At 50.1% G+C, this 24,827-nt stretch overlaps 11 protein-coding genes across 11 annotated transcripts; 5 read left to right on the forward strand and 6 right to left on the reverse strand.

The window, feature by feature from the left end:
* Positions 1 to 1,510: 1,510 nt before the first annotated feature.
* Positions 1,511 to 4,889, forward strand: N7519_007979 (pH-signaling protein PalC; the record flags this gene model as incomplete). The annotated part of the gene is made up of 6 exons (XM_057294755.1): positions 1,511 to 1,695; positions 1,752 to 1,862; positions 1,914 to 2,205; positions 2,253 to 2,336; positions 3,176 to 4,552; positions 4,623 to 4,889. 6 exons carry the CDS (start codon positions 1,511 to 1,513, stop codon positions 4,887 to 4,889), a joined length of 2,316 nt encoding a protein of 771 aa, XP_057149566.1.
* Positions 4,890 to 5,354: 465 nt separating this feature from the next.
* On the reverse strand, positions 5,355 to 5,853 carry N7519_007980 (putative NADH-ubiquinone oxidoreductase 12 kda subunit). The gene is made up of 2 exons (XM_057294756.1): positions 5,600 to 5,853; positions 5,355 to 5,451 (listed from the first exon to the last, which is right to left on the reverse strand). The coding sequence occupies exons 1-2, from the start codon at positions 5,823 to 5,825 to the stop codon at positions 5,366 to 5,368; spliced, it is 312 nt and encodes a 103-aa protein (XP_057149567.1). The 5' UTR covers positions 5,826 to 5,853; the 3' UTR covers positions 5,355 to 5,365.
* Positions 5,854 to 6,399: 546 nt separating this feature from the next.
* Positions 6,400 to 7,823, reverse strand: N7519_007981 (putative alpha-1,6-mannosyltransferase subunit; the record flags this gene model as incomplete). The annotated part of the gene is made up of 2 exons (XM_057294757.1): positions 6,400 to 7,343; positions 7,394 to 7,823. The coding sequence occupies 2 exons, from the start codon at positions 7,821 to 7,823 to the stop codon at positions 6,400 to 6,402; spliced, it is 1,374 nt and encodes a 457-aa protein (XP_057149568.1).
* A 571-nt stretch (positions 7,824 to 8,394) lies between these two features.
* On the reverse strand, positions 8,395 to 11,597 carry N7519_007982 (serine/threonine-protein kinase; the record flags this gene model as incomplete). The annotated part of the gene is made up of 3 exons (XM_057294758.1): positions 8,395 to 10,180; positions 10,257 to 10,657; positions 10,710 to 11,597. 3 exons carry the CDS (start codon positions 11,595 to 11,597, stop codon positions 8,395 to 8,397), a joined length of 3,075 nt encoding a protein of 1,024 aa, XP_057149569.1.
* A 1,152-nt stretch (positions 11,598 to 12,749) lies between these two features.
* N7519_007983 (threonine aldolase GLY1) lies at positions 12,750 to 14,030 on the reverse strand (the record flags this gene model as incomplete). The annotated part of the gene is made up of 3 exons (XM_057294759.1): positions 12,750 to 12,856; positions 12,914 to 13,867; positions 13,919 to 14,030. The coding sequence occupies 3 exons, from the start codon at positions 14,028 to 14,030 to the stop codon at positions 12,750 to 12,752; spliced, it is 1,173 nt and encodes a 390-aa protein (XP_057149570.1).
* A 526-nt stretch (positions 14,031 to 14,556) lies between these two features.
* On the forward strand, positions 14,557 to 16,258 carry N7519_007984 (uncharacterized protein; the record flags this gene model as incomplete). Its single annotated transcript, XM_057294760.1, has 2 exons — positions 14,557 to 14,788; positions 14,973 to 16,258. The coding sequence occupies 2 exons, from the start codon at positions 14,557 to 14,559 to the stop codon at positions 16,256 to 16,258; spliced, it is 1,518 nt and encodes a 505-aa protein (XP_057149571.1).
* A 567-nt stretch (positions 16,259 to 16,825) lies between these two features.
* Positions 16,826 to 17,789, reverse strand: N7519_007985 (M50 family metallopeptidase; the record flags this gene model as incomplete). The annotated part of the gene is made up of 4 exons (XM_057294761.1): positions 16,826 to 17,035; positions 17,087 to 17,131; positions 17,193 to 17,555; positions 17,607 to 17,789. The coding sequence occupies 4 exons, from the start codon at positions 17,787 to 17,789 to the stop codon at positions 16,826 to 16,828; spliced, it is 801 nt and encodes a 266-aa protein (XP_057149572.1).
* Positions 17,790 to 18,330: 541 nt separating this feature from the next.
* N7519_007986 (uncharacterized protein) lies at positions 18,331 to 18,742 on the reverse strand (the record flags this gene model as incomplete). The annotated part of the gene is made up of 2 exons (XM_057294762.1): positions 18,331 to 18,444; positions 18,491 to 18,742. 2 exons carry the CDS (start codon positions 18,740 to 18,742, stop codon positions 18,331 to 18,333), a joined length of 366 nt encoding a protein of 121 aa, XP_057149573.1.
* Positions 18,743 to 19,084: 342 nt separating this feature from the next.
* On the forward strand, positions 19,085 to 20,729 carry N7519_007987 (uncharacterized protein; the record flags this gene model as incomplete). Its single annotated transcript, XM_057294763.1, has 3 exons — positions 19,085 to 19,181; positions 19,211 to 20,238; positions 20,292 to 20,729. 3 exons carry the CDS (start codon positions 19,085 to 19,087, stop codon positions 20,727 to 20,729), a joined length of 1,563 nt encoding a protein of 520 aa, XP_057149574.1.
* A 47-nt stretch (positions 20,730 to 20,776) lies between these two features.
* On the forward strand, positions 20,777 to 21,160 carry N7519_007988 (uncharacterized protein; the record flags this gene model as incomplete). Its single annotated transcript, XM_057294764.1, has 1 exon — positions 20,777 to 21,160. The coding sequence occupies one exon, from the start codon at positions 20,777 to 20,779 to the stop codon at positions 21,158 to 21,160; it is 384 nt and encodes a 127-aa protein (XP_057149575.1).
* Positions 21,161 to 21,540: 380 nt separating this feature from the next.
* N7519_007989 (GH92 family glycosyl hydrolase) lies at positions 21,541 to 24,102 on the forward strand (the record flags this gene model as incomplete). Its single annotated transcript, XM_057294765.1, has 2 exons — positions 21,541 to 22,164; positions 22,216 to 24,102. The coding sequence occupies 2 exons, from the start codon at positions 21,541 to 21,543 to the stop codon at positions 24,100 to 24,102; spliced, it is 2,511 nt and encodes an 836-aa protein (XP_057149576.1).
* Between the last annotated feature and the right edge of the window lie 725 nt (positions 24,103 to 24,827).

The raw sequence follows: 24,827 nt of genomic DNA on the forward strand, positions 1-24,827 counted from the left end.
TGGCTAGAAAGAGAGTGTCAAAGTGATTGAAGCTCGTTGTTATGGAATTTCTTTGTTGCATCCATGTGCTCGTGGTCTTGATCCCTCAATGAATCAGGTTACCTCGTTGTTGCTTTTATCCGTGAATTCATAACCATCCGAAAGCAGTGAGACAGGAGATCTGACCTCTAAAAGCAAAAGAGGCAAGACAGTAGGGAAGTGATTGAATACTTATACAACACTATCAAGCAATAGTATAAGAGCTGCCCTTCCATTTCGACTCACTTCATATCCCTTCTCATTAAGAACAAGGTTACTTAGAGAGACAGCATGGCTGTGTCTCTCGTGGCGGTAGAGGCCTGTCTACATGTAGTTCAGTGGCCATATATATCTCGTGTCCTTTTTCAACTTGGAGAAATACTATGCGAAAATAATGGACTAAAACGAACTCCAACTGATTCCACCGACGATAACATTGGAGACCAGCAATCGGCGGAATATTGGAAGTTTTACTCTGAAACCCATGGGCCTTACCTGCTCCACGAGTATCACAAGGGAACACGTGCAATCAGACTACAACCATTTCCAGTCAGCCCTTACTCCCTTAGAGATAAAGACTGCGTCTTACAGAGATCCTCCAAGTCAGATGCTAAATATATCATTTCACGCTAGCACCGATCTCTTTGTCCCTGATTTGGCTCAACTACCGAAAGGGGAAGCTACGCTTGTTCATCCACGTCTTGGAAGAAAGCTCGAACATCTACGGGAGGATTTCTTTGTTATAATTTGAGGGCAGTAATTTCGGTCATTGACTTTTGGATAATTCACAGTGTCTCGATTGAGAACGACACCCCTCTAAGTCTTTCATTTCGAAAGCAACGTGAAAGGAAGGCCAAGGTGATCCACGGAATGATTCCACATGAGAGGCGAGGAAGTAAACAAAGAATCAGAAGCTTACTTCCTTTGATATCCTGGAGCTTAAGGGAATGTTGGGATTTGACCTTCTTTGACTTTGAACAGGGCAGTTTCGGTTTGGAGCTGAAAGCTCTTTGTTGAGGTAAAGGTGGCTGGACACGGTTGCCAGTTCGGTCAAGGGCACTGATGGTTAAACGACCTGCATTTCTCGTTGAAGACATCAATTATGAAGAAAATAGGTAGTATCAGAAAGACTATCAAAGCAGTTCCTAGGTCCTTCGCACTGGCGGGCGTTTCTTTAGTCTATTTTCTTTGTTTGGGCATGTTGGTATGTGGTGTAGTCTGAAGTACAAATATCTCCCACAACACTCGACATCAAACATTGTCTCAATCTTCTGATACTCCACTGAGCTTCTGCACCTGGAAGATATCATACTCCTTTTACCATCTCGTTGTTCAAAATGAACCGTCCTCGGAGAGCCGCGGCTAGAAAGCCACAGGGTTACTATTCCCCTCTTCTTCTATAGGAAAGGAAAAGACTGTTGGTGGTCGGGTCCAGAAACTGCGCAAAGTAAAAGGTCAAACAGAGCATGCCCCGCCTCCTACTTCTATGGTTATGCCTGACCCATTGGATACGGCCGCACTCGAACGGGATTTGCAAAAGTCCTATGAAAGCAAAGTTGCACCACCAAAGCTGCCAAAACGGCAAAAAAGATGGCGACAGCCAGCAAAGAAGCCAATTTTCGATCTCGCGGAAGTGCCAAAAGGGTGGAACTCAGATGAACCTGATCTTGATCCTGAGTACGTCTTTCCCGCTTCTGTATCGATATGTGCGCATACTAATATATGCTATACAGTGACTTGGTATCTCAAATTGTAAGGTGCCAGGAACGGATTGATGATAATATCATGAGCCAGATGTTCCAATTCAAGCTGGATGACTTGCTGAAAGAGAAGTACCGTCGCGAGTGAGTATACCCAAGAGACCTTTCTGTTACTGTTGTTAACCCTATCATTAGCGCCATGATGGCCGCAGAGCCGGTTGGCTTGAGCTGGCCTGTCGTCCTGCGCTTGGACACCCTCACGAAGATGCTAAAATGTCTTCGCAGCGGGAACGATGAGTGCGATCTAATTGGAAATGTGACAAACATCATGGCAGCATACAGATCGGGAAATTTGAGATGGACACCAGGTCTTGTTACCTACTGGTCTAAAGGTGTCCAACTCTGCCAGCCGAGACCTTTCAAGTGGGATGAATTTGATTTCATCAATGCTAAGCATGACGGCGTCACAGGCTTTATGGTAGAAGGGGTATGTTTCCTTAAACACATGGGCTAGTCAGACACTAACATGCGTAGCTTGAAGGACCAGGGCCAAGCCCCCAATTGGCGTCAACCTATGTAGCTTCGCCAGGTCCTCAATTTGGACAGTATCAGAGTGGTGTGAGTTCAAGTGCCAGCAATCATTCTTTTCGTCTTCTAACATGATTGGAAGATTTACATCTGTGTGAAACCCCTTGATCAGGGTACAGGCCCAGCTTTCCCCCTTGAATGGGGCTTCATCGATGATACTGGGGCGTGTATCATGATGATCAACAATAGCGACCTCACCCAGCTCGTGACTTACAACCAAACCGCCACCGGAGTCGTCCAGCCCGCTCCACCATTGTTAGGTGCAATCCTGTTGGGTGTGGCTAATGGATCAGAAAGTATGCAAATTTGCAGGCGACTTGAGATTAACTTGCGGAATGTCGGCACCGGTACTTACCTGTCCCCGATATGGCATCCGGTCCAAGTCGCCATTCATGATGACAACACTACGAAGATACTCAGATTGAGTGGCCCATGGCCACGGCACAGGCTGTATTCAGCGTCGGTTCCGGATGGCAAGAGGACAACCTATTTCAGTGAAGACCACCCAAACTTGATGACTTTGCCCTGGTCAAACCCGCTGCAAATGAACAGGTTGTTGCCAGACCTTCCAATGGATCTAGTACCACCACCAGCACCAGCAGCGAAAGCGCCCTGACAGGCAAAGTCTTTTTCCATCTTCAGATGCGATGTGGCGAATCTCCTGTGTTCTATTATATGTGTCTTTCATTTTGGATTTTAGAGCTGTTTTGGTTGTTTTGGTTTGGACTCTAGAATCGTTTGTTATCTCGATATATTTCGTCATTCAATTTAAGTTAAACCTGCAATGCTGATTAGTACATCGTAGGCATAGTAGACATAGTAGACATAGTATCCCAAACTCAGTTGGAAAGTCTTGGCAGTGACATCAGTTCCGATCGAGTCCTCCCTTCTCCAACTCCCCCAGTTCACCATGGTCTACACATTTATCCTCCCAACCACTTCGCCTGTCTCGTTTCAATCATTCATCTCCTCTACCACTCACCCCCTCTCTCCCCCAATCCGCGTCGACAACCCGCCATGCCCTCCGCCTCGCACTCAAGGCCCACAAACGCTTACCCCGCGGCCCGCGTCAGGACGCCCACCTACCCACAGTTTTGTCCGCGTTGAATGAATACATCCCCTTCCTATTCGCAATCTCAAATGGACTGAATGGTCGCTCCGTTACAACCGAGCCATACTCTGCTCAAGATGGCTATACGTCAGGGGGAACGAACCTCCGCACCGGCGAGATAGTCGACATCACCATCCGCACGGAGATACAGTCAGCATGGAGATGTACATTGTCGTCCTCAGGCGGATTGAATTTCGGGTCCGGCGGAAATAATGCAAGCGGACATGGTATCCGCACGCGGAATGGACGAGTCTCTGGCCGAGGCATCCACTTCGAATTGGCATTCACGCTTACAACTCTGGGGTATGTACTGAGTAGGATGGCGCGTGCAGGAGTAGTCACTGCGCTGTACGCATCGTCTACCCCGTCTGCGGAGGTCCGTACTGCTGCTGTGCAGACCGCAACGCGGTATCTACTACAGGCTAGCTCGGTGCATAATATGCTTGCGTCCTCGCCGACTTTCACTGCAGCTGTGTCGGCAGTACCGGATCTTGAGGCTGGTACGCAGTCAGCTCTGTCGTCTCTGGCCATGGCTGAGGCTACATTACTAGCTGTTCTCAAGGATGATGCGTATATTGCCGCGTGTATCCAGTCGCGCAATCCAAATGATAAAGAGTGGATGGTTCGTGCACCTGAGATTCCCAAAGTGCGCGCTTTGTTATTTGCAAGGCTCTGTGTTCGTGCTGCAGAGTACGCCGAACAAGCGGCTGCAGGGTTAGGTGCTGTTGGATCTACGTCTGGTCGTGCAGGCCGGGTGGATGAAGACTTGGTTCGCTATACAGGAGTTTTGGCTCGCGTTGCTCGGGCACGCGCCTGTCGATTCTTTGGTGTAGATGCTGAGTTATCCGGTAAAGTTGGTGAGGGTATTGCCTGGTTGCGAGCTGCACGCACTTCACTCGGGCTACGTGGAGCTTCGCAGGATGACACTGCTAGCTCCGGAGGCTCTTCAAAGGGCGGATTGTCCCGTTTAAAGCGCGAGTGGACAGAGCGGCGCGAGGAGCGTCGAGTCACTAAAGATGCTGGCGGCAGTCGCAGCGAAAAAGGTCCATTGGATGCGGGGGACGATGCTGGCCGTGACGAGGAGGGACGAGTCCTAGCGATGCTTGAGACAAAATGGGTGAAAATGAATGACACAGTAAGTTCGATTTCGTTATTCCCCCATGGTCCAGGGGTCTCAATGTATATGGCTTACTGACTCAACGCAGATGAATACACACCCCATTCCACCCTCTGCACCATTACTATCTAATCTGCCTTCTGGTCGAGATATTCACTCTTCGCCGGCACCATACCAGCCCCCTTCTTTAGACGAGGATCAACTCATGCGGATGCGTGCTCCACCTGATGAGAGGGACGATATTCAGCTTGGAAGTGACGACGATAGTGAAGACGATGCAGGACAGCATGATGGCCGTGGAACTCCGGGTGCATTCCCGGATCGAAGTGCGACGGCTTCGAGTGTTTATTATTGAAAGATACATACCGACATTCAAGTACATTTGTAGAACATGAGATATGATATATCGAAGTTAACATTTACCTCGCGGTCTATGATAAACACAAGGGCCCGGTGATACACTGGCATCCTGACCTAGTGTGGGTCACCGGTTGACTACGATCTCTCCGAAGAGCAGTCCACATTGTAGAAAAAGGAAGAGTGATCAAACAAAGTGATATTATGTACAGTACAAATGAACAAGAGCACAGAGGGTAATCCCCAGACCCTCTTCTGCCATCTTTTCGTCTCCCTCCGACGGACCCGATCAGGGTGGCTATAAGATCAAGATTGAACAGGACTGAATCAAACCCACTAGGATTCCAGATTCCGTCCAAAGCCGACCATTTCATCCCGGCATCAAGATTGTCCAGTCCCATGTGGATATGGCTATCAACCCCTCGCCTCGAAACACAATCGCATAGCTGAACATGCAAGGAAAGACGTAACCGCTTATGCCGACTCTCCACCAAAGCGGTTCTTCTCCTGTCCAAGGTAACCCTTAATCTTGCTCTCCTTGAGGAGCTCGAAGTACTTCTCTGTAGAGGATAAACATGTCAGTAACGCATGTCAATCACAAATCCGCAAATGCGGCAACCCAGTCAGGTCCGATTGTTCCGGCAAAATATCGCAGAACATCGAAGCCCCTGATATGCAGCGTAGACGGAATAGCGGAAAATCACCCACCTCGGAAAACACCACACTTCTCGAGGTGGTTCACGCCCTCGCGCGCATAGCACTTGCCCAATTCCTCGCCGACCAGACGCGCCATCATGCTGCGGACCCATTGCTCGCGGATAATGGCGTCGCGGGCGTTGTGGACTGCGACGTTGTCCTCGAAGTCGACGCCGTCGTAAGTCGGGGCGACGGTGGGCTTTTTGGCGAGGAAGGCGGCGGACTCGGGGGTTGGCATTGTGGGTGGTTGGGTTGTGTGGTTTGGATTGAAGGTCGGGTGTGGTGAGGTGGTTGCTTGCTCGCTCGGAGGACAATGGCAGCAAGGATTGTTGGAGAGAGTCGTCTTTCGAGGCGCTTGATGCGGTCGTCGGCACGTTGATCTTGAAGGTGAAGGTTGGATTACCTGGTTTGTGATTGGGTGGAATCAGGGCGGTCAGCGTGCTTTGGTGCGGGAGACGGAGGGGGCCTTCTGCGCAGATCTGTGCGGTCACGTGGATCTATACAATCCGAAAACGGCAGGTCAGACAATAAGTGAAGATTCAATACTTTGGGATTGGATCCTATGTGATTTAGAGTGGTTAGGAAATGCTTGTGTTGAGTAAGGAAATGCTTAACAGGAATATCATATTTTCAATGACCATGGTTGTTCACACCTGCCGTACGCCCGATCAAGACAATGCGAAACCACTAAAGCAATATACATACAAAAGCAAGATTTCGACACAAAACCTCTCATGATGCGAGGATGACTACCTCAATGTAGACCTGCTGTGACAAGGATAATTGACATGAATAGCAATAAATAGTATGGATCAATCATCTCCCTCCTTTCCCATCATTCGGTCGTATACATCACCTAAACCGTCCGTGAATCGCTCCCAACTGGACCGGCCGAGCCAATTGCTCAGCTCACGGTAGTAGTAGATCTCTGACCAGCAATCACGACCAAACATGCACCCAGCCATATTGACGATGAGGTCATGTGCGTTCTGCTGATAGTGAATGACTGGATTATCTCCGTCGCCGCATGCACCAGGCGGGAAGGCATTGATGCTGCGTTGTGGTAAGAAGCCAACACTGCTCCGAACCCATGGTTGACTTTGATAGATGTATTCTAGGGCATCCTGTTCTTTATGTTCCCAGTCCATATGCATCTGCTCGTACATGACGGGATCCCACCAGATATCGAGCAGTCGATCGGTCCAAACAGATCGTCGCAGGAAGAAAGATCCGAGATTAAAGCCAGCACAGTCCTGTGTCAGAAGCATATTCAAAGACTCTGCCTTCCCGTCGCCCTCGAGGGATCGAGCCAGCTCGTCGAGCCAGAACTCGGGTAGTGGATGGGTGATGTTGAGAGGGTTATAGGCAGTGATATCACGGTAGACGTGCGATTCAAGGTCGTTGAATAGGTGGTGTTGGAGTGATGTGTCGTATTCCATAACCCATGTGTTCAAGTCGAGCCACCAAAACCACTCTGCGTCTGGGTACTTGCGCATGGCTTCGCGGATCACATCGCCCTTCTCCCAGCTCTCGCGCCATTCATGTGAATATCGCTTCTTGGCCAACAGATTGGCCAGTTCGAGCTCGTAGCCCCATTTTTTCACATATCTCTTCTTGTTCCATATGCTGTTGCGTTCAATAGCCCATTCGCGTGCACCTTTCCACTCCATGACGCCGCCCTCCACGTTCGATCCGAGTATGATAACGAACTTGCTCCCACCGCCTATAGGTGACCTTCGGTATGTTTGAATAATGGCTGGAACAGTGTTAGAATATTGGGTCGAAATGATCGTAGCAAGCACTTACTCGTCCAGCAAAATAGATACCCAATCCATACCAAGAACAGGGCGAACAGCAGCCGGAGTCGACCCCGGCGTATTGGTATCCGTAACGCACCTAGCAGGCCACGTCCACTACCCGATCGCTTCCATTCCCGGCCGTAGTCATCCTTATCAACATATTCGCGTGAGGAAAGTCTTCGAAAGCTAGGAAACCGAGTGGAGATCTTGTGTCGTTGTCGAGAGAAGAAGCCGCTATTTCGTGTGGAGAACGATGGATATCCGCGCACCTCGTCGCTTTTTGCCTTGGCTGCGGCCCACGAAATGCTGCCTGGTGTGCCTGGGGATAATGCACCAGGCGATGGACCGTTGGGGGATGCGGTGCCGCTAGCCGGAATGAGTCCCGGGCTGGACCACCCCCCGCCCGGGTGGGGAGAGGGTGATCGCGATAAGGTCATCGCGGTGATCAGCGCTAAACAGTGGATTTGCTAGAAAGCGATGTGAACTCTTGAGGATGCCGGAGGGAACGAGCGAAGGGATGGATTGGTGAGGTCAGAGTGACAGAGGTAACGAGTGACGGAAGTTAGGGAGAGAAGTGAGTTAAGACACACGAAACATCATTAAGAGGACATTATGTACCGGATTGCCCAGGTGGAGATGCGACCTCAGGAACTTGAGGCCGAATGCGGGCATGTCTGTGCCCTGACAGCAGGTGCGGTTTGAGTTTCGATCCTTCCCAGGGTTGAAGGAGAAATTGAATTTGGGTCGTTAGCCTCAATACTCTAACTGCTATATAATTAGCATCACTATGTTGTACTGTATAGTTGGTATATACCTAGTTGGGCCTAATTTAATCTGCGAACTCAATCAAGTGAGGCTCAATTTGCGCATCGGCAGATCGGCGCCACATCTCTACACTTTACTGCTTGCGGACAAAGACCATTGTGAGCTATGTAACGATGAATTCCCACGCAATTACTATCAATCTACGTCCAAAGCGGAAAAAGACTAATAACGCCAGAACTCATTCTAATCCCGATCACTTGCATTGGGGCCGAATCGGCATTCGGTTCGCCGCCCGTCGGCCTTGGTCATGAGAGCCTGTCGCACCATGAACCCGGCTTCGTGACCCGGTCGGGGCTGGGCACTCTCGCCATGGGTAAAGTCACACTGAAGCTTAAGAAACTTCGTTCTGTCTTTGTTTTGGTACACAGTGATGATGTCGCCTGTGTAGAGTTTCCCGAATTGTAAAGCTTCGGGACCATCCTCGGTCATAGAGCCACGGCGCAGCAGTGTGTCATTTACCCAGATGCCAAGACGCGCTTTGGTGGAGAGAATAGCCATCACCCCTGGAATATCGAGCCAGCTTTCCCCGGCTGCGATCCTCGCCTCGATTCCTGGAGTCCAGAATGTGACCTCCAGGGCATAGGCCGGGATTCTCGTGTCCATGGAATCGGCATGCTTGACGGTCGCTGACGGGCCCCGACCCCACGAGGTGAGTCTATCCTCAAGGTAGATTGTCAAGTCAAATATCGACCCGGGGAGGCTCTTCAGTTTGCCGTATCTCTTTGGCGGTTTGGTAAACTCGGGATCAGACGGCGTGGAGGGAATAGGTGGGTTGGGTCGGTGAACAATCGGTTCTGACGACTCTGTTTCATCGGCACGGAGCTGATCCAAGATAGCTTGGCCTGTCTGCGCATCAAGGGTTGTAGCAAACTCGACGTCGTATTCGGATTTGGAGGGGCGTAAGGGGTTGTTGGGAGCAGCGTCGAGGCGACTATTGTGGGCACTATTATCGCTCGATCCCTCGCTGGCCGTGTCGGGGATTGCAAGAGCAAGGTCAATCCGACGTGTGAACTTTGCTTTTGGTGTTGGCTCTTGTGGGCTCGAGACAGGTTCTTCTTTAGGACTCGAAGTCGGCGGAACAGAATCCCTGCGGAGGGTACTAGGTGGCATCGCGTCCTTGGCGTGCCTAGGGGTGGTCTGCCGCAAGGAGGATCTGTTAACCGGGCCACCCTTGAGTTGTAAAGCGGGGTGCAAGGAATCCATGTTGAGTTCTCCAACGAGCTTCTCTGCGCCCATCAAACTGGGCGCAGTGCCACCGAAGGGTACTGCCGGGAGGGAAATAATCGAGTCGTTGGGATCGTCGCTCGTCATCGACTCACCGGAAGAGAGAAAGTCAATGGGAAAGTTATTGGAGTCGTAGGCATCCAGGTTGCCCAGCGCGTGGGAGCTCCGTAGGGCTGAGGCGGAAACTTCGCCAAACAAACGTTTGGCATGATTGTCCACCGCTGCCTGCCCATCTTGGAAGCTCTCGATATTTGGAAGGCTGGGGTAGCGTACATCGGTGGGAATGTACTCGATGCGAGGCCGTTTGGAGATCGCGTCACTGCTGCTACCCTCTTCGCCGTCAGCTTCGTGGTGGTACCCCGGACCATCAGCGATAGACAATTGCGAAGCGTCTAGCTCCTCCTCGGCATCCTCGCCAATGATTGAAAGCCCATCTTGATGGTCAGACAGCAAATCAGCATCATCCTCATACTCATCCACGTCAGGGACCTCAGCGATCCAAGGGTGCTGGAAACACTCCTTCTCTGTCGGACGAGAGAAAGGGTCTCGGTTGAGAAGCTGGGCGACAAAGTTGATACCAGACTCAGACACGCCCGCCTTGCGCAAGGGTTCGAAATCAGCGTCACTGGTCATAATAGTACGAAGCATCTGGACACCTCGATCCTCTGCACGCCCTGTATATGGTGGAACGCCGGACAGGATATGGAAAAGAACTGCTCCTAGCGACCACATGTCAACAGATTGGCTGTAAGGAGATGTTGTGGGGGGGTCTTTCAATATCAGCACAGGCTTCCCAAACGAAAAAGAAATTAGCGACTTACGGGTCTCCAACGCGACGCCTCTTTCGGAGCTCGCCGCGGCGGTATTGATCATAGTCCGGGTACACCTCCGGCGCACAGTACAGAAGCGTGCCACAAAAAGTCTTCAGGAAAGTTTCCTGCTCCACCACTTTCGACAACCCAAAGTCAGACAGTTTGATCCTGAGCGGGTCCAACGAGGCAATCAGGATGTTGTCCGGCTTGATATCTCGATGGGTGATGCGGCGTTTATGCAAGTAGTGAAGCGCTCGTAACACTTGTCGTGCGATCGTTCTCACCATCTCCTCGGCAATCTTACCCTGGGTCTGCAGGTAAGTCGACAGCTCTCCCCCTGGAACATACTCCATGATGATATAGATCCATCGATCATGCTCGTGATGATCGATGTATTGAACGATATTCGGCTGTGATGCGTCAGTTGTATCGCTAAGAGGAAAACTGAAAGATATTGCTTACATGTCTGAGATCCCTCATGATTTTCATCTCATTGTCGACCTTTTGATCAAGGATACCGTTTTTCATGAAGCGGCGCTTGTCGAGTTCTTTTGCAGCATAGATGGCGCCATGTTGCTTGGTTGCAATCTTGTACACAGTAGCGAATGCACCCTTTCCAATCTGTCCAGTCACGTTGTACATGGCACCACCGGTCCAATGCATGCCATAAGCATTGGCAGATGACCACGCTAAAGCAGATGGGCCTGGGCCCTGTCGTTCTTTATATGCCGGGGTATGTGCATGAACTCGTTCGAAATAGCGAAACAAGTTCTGGTGATATTGGACAGCGAATCCTTCTCGTGACGGAATTCGAACAACGAAGCGGACCTCGTCCGAGGTTTGGGATCCGGTGATGACTTGAATAACAGACCCGTTTGTGAGCATTCGACTATTTCCCTCTTTCTGAGACTTTCGCAGGCGACAATTGTCCACGATGGTACCATTTGTCGACGTATCCTGGAGCATGAGAATGCCATCCTCGGTTAGATAAATGCGAAAGTGAGTGTTCGACACTCGTTTCGCATCATCATCAACACTCAGAAGAACATCACAACGAGAGCGATTGCGACCGAAGCAGAAGCCAACTCCCAGGTTGTGGACTTTTGACGAGAGCCTCAGCGCCAAATCTAATGCTGCCGTGTGGGAGGATTCGTGTTCCAGTATGTCCCTTTGAAGGATATGCTGAGCACACATTCCACCAGTAGCGCCAACAGCATCATGTGCAGCATGCGAATTCGGATGAAGGATACAGATGATGTCGGCCAGATCTTGGTCTTGAATGCCAGAGTTATTCATTCCCATTCGGCGGGGATCAGCACATGGCTGGGTAGATTCCTGAGTGGCTTCCATTATGAGGCTGAATGCAAGTGTAGATGAAGATGCTATGGGAATGAACAGAGAAATGAACTACAGGTGCAGATCCGATGGGGTAGGGTATATGTGCTGTGAGGTCAGCGAAGAGAATGTGCATAAAAAGGTCATCAACGTCGCAGACTAGAGATTAATATGTTAGTGAGGTCGCGCTAACAGGGAAGGTTCTTGGAGGGCTTCTATATATACCTCGAAGAGAATGAGTGCTGGGGCCTAGGAACTGCACACCCGGGCAAAAGTTAGGCAAGACAATGATACGCTTCAGGACCAATAACACATTCGCTAGGTATGTGTCGCCTGATCACAGATTGGCCACGAATATCTTGTTCAGTGGTTGCAAGGAGTGTAATAGGCAATGGTTGAGCGGTAAGTGGAAGGTATGCCTTGCAGAGTGGGGTGTCTCTCTTCAACTTTCCTCAAAACCAGTGTTGATCAACACAGATGAGGACGCTGCGCATGAAATGGAAGTGAGGCTTTCCAACCCTTGGCCCAAGCCATAAGAATACAGAGTGTAATTCTAGGTTTGAAGATGTCACACGGTGGAGGGATCCCGGGCCGTCAAGATGGGGTGCAATGAGAAGCTACCCGATGGTGTTTCCTTATTAACGATGCTGAAACGAAAGAATGGACTGTATTTGACGAGCTCGAGTGGGCAAGGAGGTATGTCTGTTAAATTCCGTTCCAACAAATTAGCAAATGTCTTTTTGGAAGCTTGAAGAGGCCTTCGTTTAACCTCGACTCGAGGTCGAGAATGAACTCACACAGCCTGGGGTACTCCTTGTCAACCTGTCCACGGCTGGTAAAATTGAGATAGTAGATAACACAAAAACGGGGACGCCGGGACAGAGCAAAATCGCACTCCTTGGTAGGTCGTCGTCCGAGGAACAAGACCAAGAACGAGCCGCAACAATCGTGACTGGTACCTGAGGCAACGACACGTTCCTAAGGCGCGTAAACTCCTTACTCATCAGGCAGCAGGACCGTTGATTGGTCGAGCGGGATGCAGCGGGGACTAACCATGGAATCAGCTCGAGTCCGATCTATGAGAAAACACACACATTGTACATCATGTGTATACATCGCGAAGGCTTTTAATACCTATACTAGGTTATTGTTATTATTTATTGCAAACTATTTACTTCCATATGGCTTGCTAGTATCATCGCTCCGTTTGAAATCACCCTTCAGCGCAGTATCGAACACTTGTTCCAGTCGTGCAAGGGCTTCGTCTGATACCTCTGTGACAGGTCAGATTAGGGTCATGCATTTTCAGCACAGATTAAGGAAGCACTTACGGTAATGGACCACGACGCGGCCACCCAACAATCTTAGCCCTTTTTGCTGCCCAATCTCAGCCAGGTCATTTGGACCCACTCCTGACGCCTCGAGGTCCAACCAAACCATATTGGTGTGCAGAGGGTACTCTAGCTTGCCACCGCGACTGGTCCACATATCGGCTACCCGCTTCGCCTTTTTATGTGTTGTTGCAAGCTTTCCAGTTTGGCCTTTTGGGTCCGTGCCAAAAGTTTCAGTGAGCGCAACACGGGCCGCAGCTGCAATCACGCCCGTCTGTCGGGCGCCGCCGCCGATAGACTTGCGGAACCAGCGCGCTTTCTTGATAAAATCATGGGAGCCGACAATGATACTTCCAATGGGTGCACCCAATCCCTTTGAGAAGCAAAGACTAACGCTATCGAAAAGGCTTGCATATTCAGGCAAGCTCCCAGCACCAGCCACGACGGCCTCCCACAGCCGGGCACCGTCTAAGTGAACCTTAATGTCATTAGCATGAGCCCATTCCACAATCCGCTTTGCCTCAGCGAGCGGCATGATCATTCCGTCGAGGGTATTCTCCAAACTGATCAACTTGGTCGGGCAATAATGAATATTATCGCCAAGAACTGCATGCTTTTTGATATCTTCCAAGGTCAAATAGACCCCATTTTTGGGAATAACAGGGCTCACGGTGGCACCAGTCCAAGCGCTCACACCACCAGCCTCATAACAGATGATGTGTGACCTGTGATCACATAATACTGAATGAGGTGGCTGCGCAAGATGCGAGCGAATAGCCACCTGGTTTCCCATGGTACCAGAAAGGACCAACAGACTTTCCTCATGTTTCGTGATCTCAGCGACATAGCTTTGCAGCTCGTTGGTGACTGGATCCTCATTGAAGACATCATCCAGAAGAGTCGTTTGGCAGATCGCTTCGAGCATCGACGGTGTAGGCTTCGTCATTGTATCGCCTACGTTGGATCAGCTTCAATCCCGTCATCCACTTCTCAATTGAGTCATACTTCGGAGGTCAAACTCAGCAGCTCCAGCCCCGTGCCAGGCTGTAGGCTTCTTGTCATTGCTGCCAATGACTGCCGAGGCACGGGCCAGGGCATCAGTTGTGAGTTGTGCCATACGTATTGGAAATATGGCTTTTCGTCTGTGCGGGGCAATTAATCGAAGCGCCGAAGAAGAGGGACGGATTGGATTCAACAGGCGATTCATGGATGAGTTTTATGACAGCAGAGATGTCTTGGGGGAATTGGAAAAAGAGGGGAGTCGACACGTGATCCGGGGACAAATAACCTGCTACATTGTGGAACCGGGAGATATAGACATCGTAGATGCGCAGGAGGTTGCACGGGGACCGGAGGGTAAACGTACTATCCAGTATCGTCCCAGGCTAGGCACATCACAAACTTTGTGTTTCGCCTATCAGAAGTGTATACTATAATCTGTCACTCGGTCCGCGGTTATGACGCCACTGCACTCAATATCGATAACCTAATTGGGACTAGTGCATCAAAAGGGCCCGGGCGGTCGCCCGGCCTCGACCGCTGACTCAGCGCTTGGCGTGGCCGCGGGCGGGCATTGCGCTTCAACGGTTCAAGTGTGCACAATCTTACCAACCTTCTATCGGCTTTATCCTAGTCGCGCAAAGATGGATCTGTCCCATCTCACACGGCCTGGCATCCTATGCCAGTGTGCTCGGTGCTCCAGCTCACTGGCTGCACTGGAGAATGAATGGGCCAAGCTATCTAATGCCTACTCAATCCCGACAGCATGGCTTAGTGTCGACCTCCATCGCATCGCCGTTTCTTCAGAGCGGAAGCAAATCCCTCAGACATCGGACATGACCCTTCTGCGTGGCCGTGTCATTCAGGAAGTATCATGTAAGCTCTGTCAGCAACGGACGGGGGGTACTTTGTCCACTTGACAACGGGTAAGTGGCTGTCGATAGAGACTGGCGTTTCGCACGGCTAACCTGGTTTCAGGATGAATATTCTGTGGAAAATGTCAAAAGTTGCTTTCAGGGAGATCGTTACCATGCGAACAGTGCAACCTGTATTCAAACAGGGGGCCCTCGAGCGACTGATTTGCCCCCCGAAAGAACCTCCGCGCCGAAACCCCGATCTCGTCCAGGGCAGTGCACTGGTGCCAGCTGGCTGCACCGACCCCAGACCCTCGATCCAACTATGCAAAAGCAAATGCTGCATCAGGGTAGAACCATCGATCAGATTTCGAACTCCGTGAACCACCTCCAAGACACAATGTCAGATCTCAAACATTCATTCACGGCACTTCGAATAGAGCTGAATGGGCCTGGCCGAAATCTGGGGGAAGGCTCTGTACTTCAGGGACATGATTTTGACATGATTGCCATGGTGCTGAAGGAGCTCAAGTCCAAGTCGGACGAGATCGAGAAACTGAAGCTGGAGATTGAAGCACTGAAACTGAAGAATCGCTACATGGGAGTGACCGTGCCACAGCAGCCAGAGTCACTGTCGCTCATAAACATGAATGCTGCGCTTCCCGAAGTTCGGAGCCCGGGCTTGCTCCAAGCGGGCCGAAAACGTAACTGGCCTGACGCATTCCCGGGCGACCGAAGTCAGGCAACCGCAGACTCTTTCGATGAGGATGATATGGTAGATGAAATGTCGCTATCAGATCCGCCGATGAACAGCTCTCGCGTTCCCCTGAATGACCAACGCCAACCTGCAATTACCAATGGGCCACCTGCAGAAGAGGAACTGAGGTCCATAGAGGTGCATTTGCCTGCTCGAGAGCCTCAAACTGCCTCCAACTCCGTCCAAAACCAAACCTACTCCTTGCAGCAAACCATAGCCAAACGCCCGCGCCTAGGTGCGCCGCCTGAAGATAGCCCCCAAGCAGCCACTCCGCAGCCGCAAGCTGTTCCTCAGAGAAGACCGCCCGGCAGGCCGAGGAAATCGATCAGCCAACCGACCATTCCCGACCCCACCCAATCATCCAGTACCGCTCCTTCTAGCACGCAGGGGGATGTCGAATCAACCGGTCAACAAAACACAGTGCGACGTCGAACGTCTCGCCGCAGCTTGCGTCCTCAATCCCTTGGTCCAAATACCAGCCACACACATAGTGAAGAGGACCAGCAGATTTCGCAAGATTCTACAGAGCCTCCTCCCGACATACAGGCAGCACCCAACAAGAAGAGCAAGCGTAATACTGGCTCTCCCAATGGAAAGCGAACTCCTGGTCCAGACGATGAGGGAGATGAGGCCGCTATGAATGAGAAGCGGAAAGCTAAGGTTGCGGCGCGGGACGTCATGGCCAAGATGGCTTTACAGCACGAGGAGGCTTTAGAGGCTGAAAATGCACGATAATTGTCGAGGGTTATCCTTCATATACCTGTACAATACATAGACAATAAGCAACACACAGCTGTATTACGACCAAAGCTTCAAATGAAAATGAACTGTACCAGCAGGAAGTTTCCAGCCAATCCCCTAAATCTGCGGTTATATATAGTGCAGTGATCTATTACCGCTTTAGTATTGATCCAACAGAATCTCTAAACAGAGCATTTAAACACAGGGCGCGTGTTCTTACATGTAATGTCCCAAACATCCACTCCAAACACGGTTTAAGGAACGCGGAGGTCATGGAAGTGAGAACTCGGGAACTCCGAGAAAGGTGTTGCAGTCTTGATGGAACGACCACAGTCGACATGGTTTTCTAAGAACAAACCTCATGTTAGGCAGGGGCTTCTACATTCACATAATTGCTCATAAAAAGAAAGTTTCCATTTGTTCAAAGCCAAGGAATCTTCCTAAATTAATCGGGAATTGGATTCCTAAGCTATGTGGAATATACCCTAACGCACTATCATATCTCATTAAAAATCATTATTTTCAGTCTGTGATGTCCCCGAAGCAAGGTTGTGAGTGCCACTAGCGAGTCGGGATGAAGTTCTTAGAATCGGTCTGTTGTTCACTGAATGACTCGTGGAATGCTGCGATTCCACCAATGATGCCAATAGCCATAAAAGCAAGAGAGATAAGAGACCAGATGACTCCCCAGCACTGGGAAGATCCACCGTATCTCTTCGCAAACACGCTGGCATCGGAGCTGTTTACTTTGCGAAGGATGAGATCATCGCACTAGAGCACTCATTAGCGACATAAACCAAAGCAGGTATAATTGGTACTCACAATATCCCAGACGCTATACAGACCAGACATAACACCAATAAACAACTGCAGAGAAAGTCAGGTTAGTATAAATCGATAAGCGGGTGAGTCAAAATATCGGACATACCACGACCCAGCGCAAGGCTTCACCATGGGCAATGAACCAGCATGCCACCAACAACCCGACCGCAAGAAGAACAGTCATGATAGTTAACCAGTCTCTCCGTGCCCACCATAGGGTAAGCAGGAAGCAGACACCGAGGACGATGCTGGCAACCTTGCTGGCGACAATATTAAATCCAGCGAAGATCAATAGAGCGCCGATAATCGATGACCCCAGGTACCCAGCAGGAAGGGTGATGGCACTCATACCGCCCTGCATGTGGGTGACGCCACCTTCATGCGGATCCAGTGAGATGGACTTGACTTTTCCGCCAGTACAGCAGGCAGTAATCGCATGGCCGAATTCATGGAAGGCAATCACCAGCATCTGTCGAGGGAGTCAGTCGCTGTCTGTAAATACGGGGTTGCGAGTATTTACCTTGAAGGGCCATAGTACCCAGCGGATATATGGTAGATTCCATAATAGTGCGATGACAACCACATACGCTCCCATCACACCCAAGGTGACGGCTTGGGTGTGGTTGACAGTCAGGTCACGCCGGGCCAGTTGATGTGGGGCGGTTTCCGCACTTTGGGCTAGCGCTGCATATAGGGCTGGCATCGTGAGTGACTCGGAGGATCGAGAGAAATGCAAACGTTAGAAATGAATGAAGTGCAAGTGCAGATTATTTAATGGTAAACTATTATTAGTCCCAGGGAAAGATCATCCGCGCGTCCCTATAGGGACGCGCATGCCACTTGTTGTTTTTGTGGCGCTTCGTGGCTGATCGTCCTTGGCTATTTTTAGTGGCTTGGCCCTTTAGGCTGAAGGATTTTATACTCTTTCAACGGTCTATCAGAATATATTAAGAATACTAGTCTTGACATGGAAATGCCCAAATGAGAAATTTAATATGATACATGATCCTCATAAAGATAAGAAAACTGACAATGTAATCCCTAGAGGGCCCCAGAGGGACCCAGAGGGTTAGACTCGATTATATATAGTTGCGTTTGATCAGCTGAATGATACATACTAAACAACATGCCTGACATTTTTAGCTTCTCTTTATCAGTTCACTAACCATCTCATCTCAACCACTAGTCGCACTGGACAACTCAACCTTGCCTCAAATAAGAGCAGAGAATGAGTTCTCTGGGACTTAGACCGTTAAGATGGTGGTCCACGATGTTGAATCTTCAAGGGCAGCCACAGGCCTCGTGGCATCGAGCCCGACTTCGAGAGGAACTATGCGAGCCTCGACTCGCAGAGACAACTTGGCAAAAGCTTAGTGAGACCTCAGATGTTCTTTTCTCAATCACCCGGGCCCAATACGATGGGTTTCCTACTCGGAATCCTTCTTGCTTGTCCGGTCTGAACTCTGGCCCGATATACATGTACATGTTGGCAAAGTACACCTCACGGTGGTCCTTCTTAAAGCGGCTGCCCTGTTCTGCAATGCCCGAGACTGGAAGCTGGTACACGAGGTGGTGAACCCGAGCAAAGATCACAAACTCACTGAAGTCGCTTCCTGCCATGAGATTAATGAAAAGGACTTCCGGCGAGTTAGCCATCAGCTTCGGCGCATTTGGCCTCTATTTCCATGAGTCACAAGTTATGATCCGGAATAGTACGTGGCCTGATTGCTTCGACGGATGTTTGCTTCTCAGATTATGTGACATCCATGGATGCTCTGATTGTTGATTTACTCTCTTTGTTTCTTTTTGAAAAAGGTCGCTTTTACATCGCAGATCCAATCCTGAAGGTATGATCAAAGTTTACTATAGAGCTTGGATCAGCTAGTCAGTCTATGTTGACCTTCCTCTTTAAGTGGCACCCTGTTTCCTACTTGATATCAAAGTCTAGTCTGTTCCTTTTCCGAGCTTCCTATTTACCTCACACCTTCCGTGTCCACAATGGAACCCTATGAGTACTGGGACAACCGTCCACACCCCGGAGACTCACCATCTACTAAAGTCGAGCCTACCGATCGTGCTAAGCCAGTTATTATCGGTCTGTATGATCTCCCTGGGTCTGGGAAGACTTCTTGTTTGACGAACTCAAAACCGAACTCAGCAATGACGAGTTTTTATTCTATGATGGCAGTGCCGTTATTGCAGCGGTGACTCCTGGGGGTCTCGAAGCATTGCAGAATTTAACGGAAGAGGCCAAAAACAATTACCGCGAGCGCGCCATAGCCAAGATCAAGCAGGAGTGTTACAACACAGGGAAAACCGCTATCGTGGCAGGACATTTCATGTTCTGGTCTGAAGATGATGAGCATGGCTGGTCAGTTTGCACACCAGGGGATCTGAATACATACACGCATATCCTCTATCTGGATGTTCCCGCTGAGCATATCGCCAGGTATCGTTTGAACGATACCAAACGGAGCCGTCCGAATGTGTCAATTCCCCATCTGGCTAAGTGGCAGACATTTGAGAAAAACGAACTTCGTCATCTCTGCAGACACCATGACATCCTTTTCGCACTCCTATCGCCACCGTTAGCATCTGTCACCAACCTCGGATCCTTTATTCGAAATTTTCGGACACATTCAGAGCCCTATAACAAAAGTTTCGCTGAAAAAACGATGCTTGAGATACTTGCCGCCGGCTCTGGCGAAGTGGAGACGGTCATCGTGCTGGATGCGGACAAAACTCTGGCACAGGAAAATAGCGGAGTGCTCTTCTGGGAGCATATCCGCGCACTGTCAGGCGCAGCCGAGGACCGCGGTCCCCTGGAAGCTTTGTTTAGCAGTCCCTTAGGATATTCCTACATTGCCTTCCGTCAAGCAACACTGCTATATGAAGAGGCTGCTGGGAACGCGGAATTCGAGGCTTACTGTCAGGCCGTGGCATTCAAGATACGTATGCACCGTGATATTGTGAATCTATTTCACTTAGTTCGTGGAACGAGACACGTGTGCGCAGTCGTGGTCACTTGTGGAATTCGATCCGTTTGGGAGAAGGTCCTTGAAAGGGAGGGTCTTTCGGCGACAGTCACAGTCATTGGCGGTGGGCGGTTGGATGACGGCCTCGTTGTCATGCCGTCCGTCAAAGCCGAATTGGTAAATTATCTGCGTACAGTACGGAATCTTTATGTCTTTGCATTTGGGGATAGTCCTTTGATTTGGAGATGCTAAAGGCGGCCGACCAGGCTATCGTCGTCACCGGCGAGGAAAAGACACGGAGCAAAAGCATGGAGAAGAAGTTAGCAGAGGCAATTGGAAAGAACGGATTCCACCCACGCCAAGCAGTCCTGCCTGCTTATGCGTCACCACGCATCGACACCCCTCGCCTGCCCTTGGTACGGTTGACGGACCAAGATTTCCTTGCTTCTGTCTTCGCCAGATACAAAACCCTTCATGTCCTTCACGCCACTGACCGACCAGCGGCCAAACTCCTCATGACTCCAATGCGCGATGCATCCATTTCTGGATTAGCGTTACGAAAAGTCCATCAGCGAGTTGGATTTTATCTAGCAACAGAATCCTGTACCCAAATCATTGGCCTCGAATACTACCATATTCCGCACGTTCAAGGCCATCATACTGACTGACGGGTATCGGCTACTGAACGAGAAGTCGACACTAATTGTGCCCCCTAATGCGCGGCGGCGAGCCAATGGCCTTCGGAGTCAGCGAGGCCTTCCCCCTCGCTATGTTCCATCATGCGAAGGTTCCAAGTGACCTTCAACATGAGCATCTGAAGGACATGGCCACAATCATACTGGTCGACTCGGTTGTGAATACTGGAAAATCAATATTGCAGTTCGTGCAACATATCAGGAGTCTCAATGCAACCATTCGCATTGTAGTGGTTGCTGGTGTTATTCACTCGCAAGCTGTTTTCACAAGCAGAATTGCTCGGGCACTCGGTCGATTTGACGGACTGTCCTTTGTCGCTCTTCGCCTTTCGGACAACCAATTCACCGGAAGAGGGACTACCGATACTGGTAATAGATTGTTCAACACAGTGCATATGGGTTGATAAGTTTGATGGGTTGATAAATTTGGGTCTCTACAGCAAGTGCTTTCTCTTTGAGGTCTCGTGGAAGAAAAATTCGATTTAATTTTCGTGTCTACATTTCGAATTTCGTAGCAACCAAATGCGTAGCACCTTCAAACCCTTGTTCTACAGAAGATTTCCCGTGTATAATCAAGGGATATATGTAGTTGTCTACAAATGGTTGTTTCTTCAAAAGAAATATCCAATGAAAAAGGAAGGTCGTCACTACCTGCCAGTGCTACCAAACCCCGCATTTAGGAGGTTGGGATCGTCGATCTATTTTACTCTCAGGCCTCAGATCTCAATAGTGAAGTCCGGGGAATGTGCGGAGAACTTGCCACCTACAACATTCCTCGATCATCATGCTCGGCGCTCTTACAGTCCTCCTAGCAGGACTTGTAGGCGGTGCATATTCCCTGCCAACCAAAGAGGCGAAGAAAGACACAACTTACCACGACAATGTCGGCGTCCTCAAATATGTCAATCCTCTTATCGGCACATACGGAACAACACCAAATGGCAACGGCGGCATGATCCCTTCCGTCAGCCCTCCCTTCGGTATGACCCGCTGGACGCCACAGACCCGCGAGAATTTCATTTCGCAAGTGCCCTACGGAGACAGTGACCGTCTTATCCATGGATTCCAGGCCACGCATCAACCAGCTATCTGGATGGGCGAGGCAGGTCAGGTCGTACTGACACCCGGAATTGGCGAAGTGCAGCCGCTGTTTCAAAATCGGGGACTGCAGTTCCGGAAGAGGGATGAGACGAGTACACCCTACGTCTATGAGGTACTTCTCGATTCTACTCAGCTCCTGGACCGTGATTGGAATGCGACGGCTGAGGCTGTAGGTGATGGGCCTGTTCCTGGTGGTGCGGGTCCCGTGCCGGTTGAGGTGAAGGAGGGTGCCAATGGGCGGACGCGAAAAAGGCAGATTGAGTCCCTGAGTAGTAGAGATGGTCATCACTATCAGCAGTCAATCCAGGTATGCGTACTGTTTTGGCGGTCGCCATGCATTGTTTCTGATTAGTTTCAGGTTGCTATGTCTGCAGATTCTCACGTTGGCCATCTTCGATTCGACTTCGACCACAGCCCTACTAATGCGGATAGCAAGGGCCAGCCCTGGATGTTCATTCAAACCTCGCGTCGGAACTGGACAGGCGAAGTCCATATCGATGAAAATAGTCGGGAGGTCTACGGCTATAATACTGAGCGTCAGGATTATCTCCTCGGACCGGACAAAGCATCGTCGTTCAAAGGATACTTCGTATCTCGCTTTTCAGAGCCGTTTACTGAATTTGGTGTGGCGAATGGAGGCTCAATCATAAAAGATGAGGTTCGGCGACACGGGAATTTCACTGGTGCGTATGTGAAATTTGCCAACTCGACATCGCGTGTCGAAGTGCGCACTGGTGTTTCGTATATCAGTGTCTCACAGGCAAGGAAGAACCTCGACATCCAGGCTCCAGATGAGAACACCTTCGAGGATACCGTTGAAAAAGTGAAGTCGGCTTGGCTTGAGAAGTTGGGCAGGGTATCCATCAAGGGCGTCAACAAGACCGATGCGGATAACGACCCCCGCACTATTTGGTATACCGGCCTGTTCCATGCACTCCAGTACCCAAGTGACTTTTCCGAGCCAACATCAAATCAGGATGATGCTCCGCGTGTCTTCTACTCAGGCTATACCGATAGTGTTCACACCGAGAACGACTCATACTACCAGTCCTGGTCAATCTGGGATACCTACAGAGCCGAGCACTCTCTTCTGACTCTATTTGCACCGGAGCGCGTGAACAGCATGATGCGCTCCTTGCTGCGCATCTTTGACTGGTCAGGTTGGTTGCCGATGTGGGCCAACCTGGTCGAGACAAATATTATGATCGCAACGAATGCAGACGTGGTGCTTGCCAACGCTCTAGAGCGAGGATTTAAAGACTTCGATATTGGAAAGGCTTGGAATTCTGTCAAAAAGGATGCATATACTCCGCCTGATCATGATACCGATACTCTGTACTATGACCGTGAGCCTGGCACTTCATACGAGGTCCGCGCTGGGCTCACGTCATACATGAAGCAGGGCTGGGTGTCGAATGACGGCTGGTCTGAGGCTGGGAGCCGCACGTTGGACTATGCATTCAATGATTATGCATGTTCGGTTGTTGCTGCCCGTGCAGGAGAGGACAATGCCACAGTGCAAGTCCTCAAGAAGCGAAGTGGAAACTACGCGTATCTTTGGAACAACGAGACTCAATTCATGCAAGCCCGGAACGCGAACGGGACATGGGCTAATAATACCTTTGGATGGACAGAAGGTGATGACTGGGTGTACACGTTTGACGTGATGCATGACGTGAAAGGACTGGCTGACCTTTTTGGTGGCCGTCAAGCCTTCCGCGATAAGTTGGATGCGCATTTCCAGGGTGGTCACAATGACCATACCAACGAACCGAGTCACCATGTACCCTATTTATATTCTGCTCTCGGTTATCCCAACCAAGCAGCTGGGACAATCAGGGACATTGCTTGGGCGAACTACAATGCGACTAGCGGGGGACTAGGCGGAAATGAAGACTTGGGGCAGATGAGTGCTTGGTATGTCTTCTCTGCATTGGGATTCTATCCCGTCAATCCCGCCAGCGATGAGTATATTGTTGGGACACCGTTCTTTGAGGAGGTGTCAATTCGCCTTCCCATTGGAGCGAGCACCGGTGGAGACCTTGCCAGTGGCATAGAGAGGACGCTTAGGATTAGCGCTCCGGGGGCATCCACAAAGCCGTATGTTGGCAGTTTAAAGGTTGACGGAAAGCGGATCAATGCTCCAATTCTGAAGCACAGTCAACTCGTGCATGCCGCAAGAATCGAGTTTGAAATGAGTTCTACACCCACTTCCTGGGGAAGTCGCCCCTTATGGGAAACTTGATACTAGGAAAATGTCCAAAAAGAGCCAAGAAATAGGATTAAAGCTAAATGCCGTGACTTTATGTTCCGATAGACCTTACACAGGAATCTGTCGGTCTCGTACTTTTCTCTTAAGGTCGATCTTCTACCTACATCTACCGACTTGCTCCCCCGTCCGATCCATCAATGGCCACTGATTCTCTGCCAGATTGATCTTCCAGCATACCCATGTCGCTTTCAATTTTATTCAAATGTGTAATTGGAGCTGATATTCAGTTCCACAACCCCTCGCCTGGGCATTGATTTTGCATCACCTCATCCTCGTGGTCTGTTGCAAACTATTGCGCCATAGTATATCGCAGCTTCGCAATGAACACACAATTCCTTGGCCATGATAAAGTTCAACTCCATCAAGTTTCTAACTGGTCGCGAGTTATTCCAAGGGTTTTCAATTGCAACCTAGCGATAGTATATGCTCATTTCCGCTGGAGGTTAGCATGCACGATCCCCAATAAGGATTAGAGCGCGCATCAGGGAAATACTTACCGAAGCTAGAATTTAACATGAACGCCACAAGGGCCAGAATCCCCGTCGGACATTCCGTCTTATCACATCATTATAGCAATTTCCAACGAGGCCTGCCGCACCCTGCGCCCCAGTTATTGCGGGGGCCCAAGCCGAACAACAGTATATGTATATGCCATGTCTCGCCATGTGTTCCACGAAGAATCACATTCACCTTAGCTT

This window comes from Penicillium mononematosum, assembly GCF_028829835.1.
Source record: "Penicillium mononematosum strain IBT 11891 chromosome Unknown utg000003l:1.0-8172316.0:1.0-8177699.0, whole genome shotgun sequence".
Taxonomy (NCBI): Eukaryota; Fungi; Ascomycota; class Eurotiomycetes; order Eurotiales; family Aspergillaceae; genus Penicillium; species Penicillium mononematosum.